Source organism: Camellia sinensis, chromosome 11 (assembly GCF_055761805.1).
Source record: "Camellia sinensis isolate YWXY chromosome 11, ASM5576180v1, whole genome shotgun sequence".
Lineage (NCBI taxonomy): Eukaryota > Viridiplantae > Streptophyta > Magnoliopsida > Ericales > Theaceae > Camellia > Camellia sinensis.
In genome coordinates this window covers 151,875,982-151,882,726 of record NC_138971.1, presented here as the reverse complement: position 1 = coordinate 151,882,726, position 6,745 = coordinate 151,875,982, and the positions used below count along the sequence as shown (strand labels likewise).

General features: G+C 32.9%; 1 protein-coding gene across 1 annotated transcript; it reads left to right on the top strand.

Moving 5' to 3' along the window:
• Positions 1-2,596: 2,596 nt before the first annotated feature.
• On the top strand, positions 2,597-4,987 carry LOC145802776 (uncharacterized). The gene is made up of 2 exons (XM_082895556.1): positions 2,597-3,243; positions 4,222-4,987. The coding sequence occupies exons 1-2, from the start codon at positions 2,597-2,599 to the stop codon at positions 4,967-4,969; spliced, it is 1,395 nt and encodes a 464-aa protein (XP_082751682.1). The 3' UTR covers positions 4,970-4,987.
• Positions 4,988-6,745: the final 1,758 nt, after the last annotated feature.

Here is a 6,745-nt window from a genome sequence, read left to right as displayed (position 1 = left end):
ATTTTATCTTTAGTGATTTTTTTTTTTTTTTACTTTTTTGCTTTTGCAAATTTGTCTAGTTAGAAGGATCTAAAAACTTAAAAAGATTTTAAAAGGTCAGAATATAATATTTTTTTTTTCTTTATTTCTTTATTTATTTTTTGATCCGTCTCGTTGGGTAGAACCTAAGAATGTAAACAATTTTTAAAAAAAAATTAAAAAAATAAAAATGAAAAATTAACACAAAAAAGTTAATCCCAAACATACTCGTTTGGAAAGTGATTATTTTAATTGATTTTTTAAATTTTTTTACGAAAACACATATAGAAAAATAGAGAAAGTAATTAGTGAATAGCCAAAAAGCTATCATCCCAAACGGGGTTGTTTGTCGGACTAAAGTTAAATGAAGGTGTACCGAAGTAATTTCCATTAAACAATATTACCAAAAAAAAGAATATTTTTAATTGAGGAGTAGGAATACTTATGCTATGTTTAATTTCATTTTGATTATCTATTTTTTAATAAGAATTTTAAAAATTAGAAACTAGTATAGTCAAAGAAAAAAAAAATCATTATTATTTTCATGTATGTAGTGTGTGGGTAGGATTAACTTATGCCTAGTGTATAAAAAAAACTCATTAATTTATGTTATATCATAAAAGATGTATTATATTTAATTTAATTATTTTAAAATTATTTAACATGCATGATTATTATTGATCATTTTTCATTTAATTTTGTTTTGAAAATATAATCTTACGATTCTCAATCTAATACTATAAACTGATTTAGGAGTCTCTCCTAACGATCTAAAGAAGATCTCAACTTTAATAATTTTCATCAACATTACAAATGAAAATAGTGGATGAGTTTTGCCAACGAGGCATGCAATGTATCTTATGAGGCAGGACACTCTAAAAAGTGTTGTTGGATTCGCAGGATCTACCACGAATTTCAGTCTACCTGAATGTTATACCAATGTTTATGTCCATGGACTGTAATGTGTGCCAAAACTTTTTGAGAAACATACATACATGCAGGGCCGGCCCTGCCATAAGGCTGGTAAGGCTTGTGCCTTATGTCCCAAATTTTGACCTAAAAATAGAGCCTCCAAATTTGAAAAATTGTTATAGGCCCAATCTTTTTTTTTTTTTTTTTTTTTTTGGTTTTAAGATCAATTTAAAGGGCTCCAAATGTTTATTGGGCCCATATATAATTTAGCCCATATTTATTTATAAATGTGTTTGGCCCATATTTTTTAAAATGAAAATATATATAAAAAATAAAAAATAAAAAATAAAAACTGAAAAGTGTTTGGGCCTAACCGAAAGTTTATCTGGTGTGGTGTGGGACTGAAAACAGCTTTAGAGGCTTTAAAGGGCCCCAAAACTGAAAATGTATTTAAAGGGCCCCAAAATGTGTTTGGGCCCAACCCAAACCATACATACAAATACAATATACAATACATACATGTCTAGTGCACTAGTGTGGTGAGTGAATGCTTCTGTTTTCAATCTCTCTTTGACGAAACGAAGTGAAGTGATGAAATGAAATGAAAGACTTGAAGGCAGGCAGACGAAGAGCATAGCATAGCATAGACTCACTCTCCCTCTTTCACTATCTCTCACGCACACTCTCTCTCATGTAAGTCCTCTCTTCTCAGTATCAGATTTTATTAAATAAAGTTGCCCTAATTTTTTTTTTTTATATTCTTTCTCTATCAATTAGTGGAATAATAAATTTGCCCTAATTTTTTTATTATCTTCTTTATCCATTAGATTTTAGTGGAATAAATAATTTAGCCCTAATTTTTTTACCTAGGTATTTATCAGTTTTAATTGAATAATTTGTTTGCCCTAATTTTGTTTCATTAAATTATTTTTTTATAATTTATTTGCTCTCAGATCAGTGGATTGTGATTTGTGGATTGAAGTGTTTGTGATTTGTGAATTGATTTGAAGTGTTTGTCATTTGTGGATCGAAGTGTTTGTGATTATAGCCATGTTTCCTAGGAAGTATAGTTCTGGAAATAAAAAGAGAAAGAAGAGGATGAAAGTAGAACAATTAATTCAATCTCAATCGGGAGCACTTGATAAATATTTTGGTACCAAGAAACAAGTAGATATTTTGGGTTCAAATGACAATGATGATGAAGATTTGGTAATTGAAGAGCCTACTCATTGTGTGAGTAATAATGAGAATGATGATTTGGTGGTTGAACAACCTAGTGAACATATGAATGAGAATGAGAATGAGAATGAAGATTTGGGGAATGTAGAATCTAGTGAAAGTGAAGATGTTAATGTTGAATGTGGACCTCTAAACATTTATGACCCTAGTAATTAATTGGGACAAGATTGATCAAAATTTAAGGGATTTACTAGTTGAAAGAGGTCCTATAAGAGGTAATGGTGTGAATTTTCCCCTAGATGACAAAGATAGGCATTTTTCTTCTACATTTTACATGCGACAGTTACAAAATGGAGAGAAGCAGGATAAGAAGTAGCTAGTATATTCAAATGCTTCAAACAAAGTGTTTTGCTTTTGTTACAAGTTGTTTAAGCAAGATGGGAACAATATTCATTTGGCTACTGATGGATTGAAAGATTGGAAGAATATGGGCAACAGGCTTAGAAGTCATGAAACTAGTAATGAGCACTTTATTTGCATGAGCAAATGGATTGAATTGGAAAGTAGATTGAAGAAGAATGAAATAATTGATAGAAGTGTTCAAGAACAAATCAACAAAGAGAGGGAACACTGGAGACAAGTGTTACTAAGGATAATTGCTATTGTGATCACTTTTGCTAAAAATAATTTAGCTTTTCGTGGAGACAATGAGAAGATTTATCAAGAAAGAAATGGAATCTTTTTAAGTTTAATTGAAATGCTTGTTAAATTTGATCCAGTAATGCAAGAGCACATTCAACGTATTCAAATGAGTGAAATTCATTACCATTATCTTGGCTACAAAATCCAAAATGAATTGATGCAGATGTTAGTGAGTGAGATCAAGAGTACGATTGTGGCAAGAATCAAAGAAGCGAAATATTTTTCAATTATTCTTGATTGTACTCCAGATGTTAGTCATGAAGAACAAATGTCTCTTGTGATAAGATGTGTAAATGTTTCAACTAGTCCGGTAAAGGTAGAAGAATTCTTTTTAGAATTTTTGAAAGTAGATGATACATCGGGGTTGGGACTTTTTAATGTACTTAGAGAGGCATTGCACACACTCCAGCTTGATATTGGTGATATAAGAGGGTAAGGATATGATAATGGCTCTAATATGAAAGGGAGACACAAAGGTGTACAAAAAAGAATACTTGAAATAAATCCAAGAGCATTCTACACGCCATGTGGGTGTCATAGTCTTAATCTTGCCCTTTGTGATATGGCTACCTCTTGTTCCAAACACTACTAGAAAACAGGGCTTTTGAGTCGGCCGCGTGCCGTCGCAAATAGCGTATTTGCCGACCCCAAAACTTTTTGCGACGGCGTTTCGACGGCAACTCAAGGGACGAAAATGGTGGGGTCGCAAAAAGTTTTTGAGTCGGCAATCTGCCGACGCAAAAAGTTTTAATTTTTTGAGACGGTAGATTACCGACTCAAAAAGTGGTTAAATGTTTTAAAAAATTTAACTCATAATTTTCTCATTGAGGCTCCCAAGGTTCGAACACACACCATTTGGAAAATTTGACCCGAGGTCACCGCACTAAATCCACTTCACCACCATACCTCTTTCAGATATTAAACGAGATATATATTATTTATAGTATATACACTCAATATTAATATAAAAGTATATGTATAAATAAATATATTTATTAAATATAATCAAGTAAATATATATATATATATATATATCTTGGCTATAAATTTTTTTTTTTGCTACGGCATCAGTTGCCGACACAAAAAGGTCTAATTTTTTGCGTCGGCACAAATTTACCGACGCAAAAGGTCTATGTCGACTCAAAAGGTCTATCTTTTGCGTCGGTAAATTCAACCGACTCAAATAATGCTATCAAATATTAATTTTTTGTATCGGCCAACGGTGCCGACGCTAAAGGTTTGGTATTTGAGTCGGTAACTCTGTGCCGTCTCAAAAAGGCTATCTTTTGCGACGGTAAAATTTGCCGACTCAAAAAACTGACTCAAAAGGCCCTTTCTTTAGTAGTGAAAGCTATCTATTTCTTTAGAGTGGTACAACACATATGCGTTGTTTTCATCTTGTACAAAGAGGTGGAAAATTTTCAAAGACAATGTGGAAGGTCTCACACTTAAGCCATTATCACAAGCTCATTGGGAAAGTTGCATTGAAAGTGTTGCAATTGAAATGGAAATTGAGTCTACATTTCGTGAAAGGCGTGCCATTCGTAGAAAGAAACATTTTGATGAGAATGTTAGTGAAGAGGTTGCACAATCAGCTGAAGAATCCTTTAAAGTTAATTATTTCATATATATAATAGATCAAGCTCTTTCTTCACTTAAGAGTATATTTGAACAATTTCAAATATATGATGAAACTTTTGGATTTTTGTTTGATTTGAAGAAGTTAAATTCTACCAATGATGAGTGCTTGAAGACTTATTGTGCTAATCTTGAAGACTTTTTTAAACATGATGGGCTTATGGATATTGATGGGAGAGATTTATTTTCTGAGTTGAAAGTCTTCAAAGAAATTTTGCCAAAAGAAATCAATAGGCCAATTGAGGTGATGAATTATTTGAAATTGATGGATGGTTGTTTTCCAAATGCCTGGATTGCGTATAGAATATTATTAACTATTCCAGTTACCGTTGCCTCTGGAGAAAGAAAATTTTCAAATTTAAAATTGATCAAATCCTACCTTCGATCAACAATGTCACAAGAAAGATTGAATGAATTAGCTATATTGTCTATTGAAAAGGATTTGGTAGATAAATTAGATTATACAAACTTAATTAGTGATTTTGCAGCTAAAAATGCAAGAAGAGTAGTATTTAAGTGATCGTTGGGTTAATTGTAAGCTGGATATTGCTAAACTATAAAGCAACAAAACCAGTTTTTAATATTTTTGAGTCATTGTACTGATTTCTTCCTATCTTATTATATATGAAAGTAAATTTTAGTTTATAATTTTAATGATTATATGTTCAAGTATACTTAAATAAAAAATTTGTGAATACTTATCATTTTATGCATAAATTTTTTATTAAAAAAAATATATTAAAGGGATCCCATTTTTACAGTACGCCTTAGGCTCTACAAATCTTAGGACCGGCCTTGCAGGACATGTAGTCATACATACATCATAACTCTTAACCACTTCTCACAGCAAACCACCACCCCCCAACACTCTCGACTATAGGAGGAAAATAAAAAATATATCAAAAAAGTTATTATTAATGATGCATAGAGAAAATATTTGTTGTCGGTATCAATCTGAGTCGTTAGATTGTCAATTCTAAGTATTCTTCTGAGTCTGTATACCTAGTTCTGAACTATATATATTGTTCCCACGTTAGCTTCGCACTTAATGAGCCATCCAACCACTTCGCTACCTTCAACCTTCTAACTCTCTCATTATCTTCTCCCCCCTCTCTCTCTCTCTCTCTCTCTCTCTCTCCAACCCATCAAAAACCACTTTCTATATCACAGGTCAAGCCCAAAATGAGTGTCCAACGTCCCCTTTCTGGTGACGGAGCAGCCGAAAACAATGTAAAAACAAGAGAGAGAAGGAAAGAAACCCCAAAAAGTGCCATTGATGAAACTATTCACATTCGCAAACGCTTTTGATTTCTTTCCGATGATTGTTGGATCGATCGGAGTGTGTATTCACGGCGCTTCGGTTTCGGTTTTCTTCATTTTTTTTTGGAAAGTTGATAAACATCATCGGCATGGCTTATCTCTTTCCTGCTGCGGCTTCTCATAGGGTAGCCGAGGTATATGCAATGTATTTTTATTTTTTTTGATTCATTTTTTGAATTATTTTTTGGTCGCTTGGAAATTTTATTTTAATTTTTTAAAAATTAATTTGCATCATTTTGGTCACTTGGAAATGTTTCCTAGTGAAAAGTCTCCTCTCTTGTTTCTGGTTGAAATCGTCACATTTTGACAATTTCATGAGGGGTTTGACAAATGATTGTTTTACCATTTTTTTTTTAATTTTGAGAAAAAAAAATATATATGTTTATTTTTGTGTTAATGAGAAAAGTTGATTGGGAAACTTTTTTATTTATTCATTTTTAAACTGAAAATAAAATCAAATTTTCACTCATTTCTTTATTAACATTTATTATTACATACTAGAAAATTACTGAAAAAAGCATTTGCCAAACCCTGTAAAACTACAACCTTCTCATTGATAAAGGGTGAATGCGTATAAAAATGACTCGTGGCCTGTGAGCGGTTTAAAACCAATCCACGGTTTGGGATGGGCCTGGCTTGTTTAGGTCCGTTTGGGTCCAAGTCTGAGCCTAGTCTAAGACCCTGGGCCAGGGCCTGGGCCATCATTTTGAAGCTCGGCTTGTGGGTTCAGCCTGCTTGGCCCGGCCCATTGGCCCATTTAAAACCCACTCAAGGCCTGGTCCGAGGCCCGACCCGTCCAAAGGCCTAGTATCTTTTTTAGTAGAAAATAATAAAATTTTGGTAGAAAAAATAAAAAAAAAAAAAAAAAATTGTTTAAGCCTGTCCCAAGCCCGAGCCCAGGCCCACCAGCCTGTTCAAGGCCCAAATATCTCTTGGAACTAGGCCTAATTTTCTGGCCCATGGGCCGACCCGAATT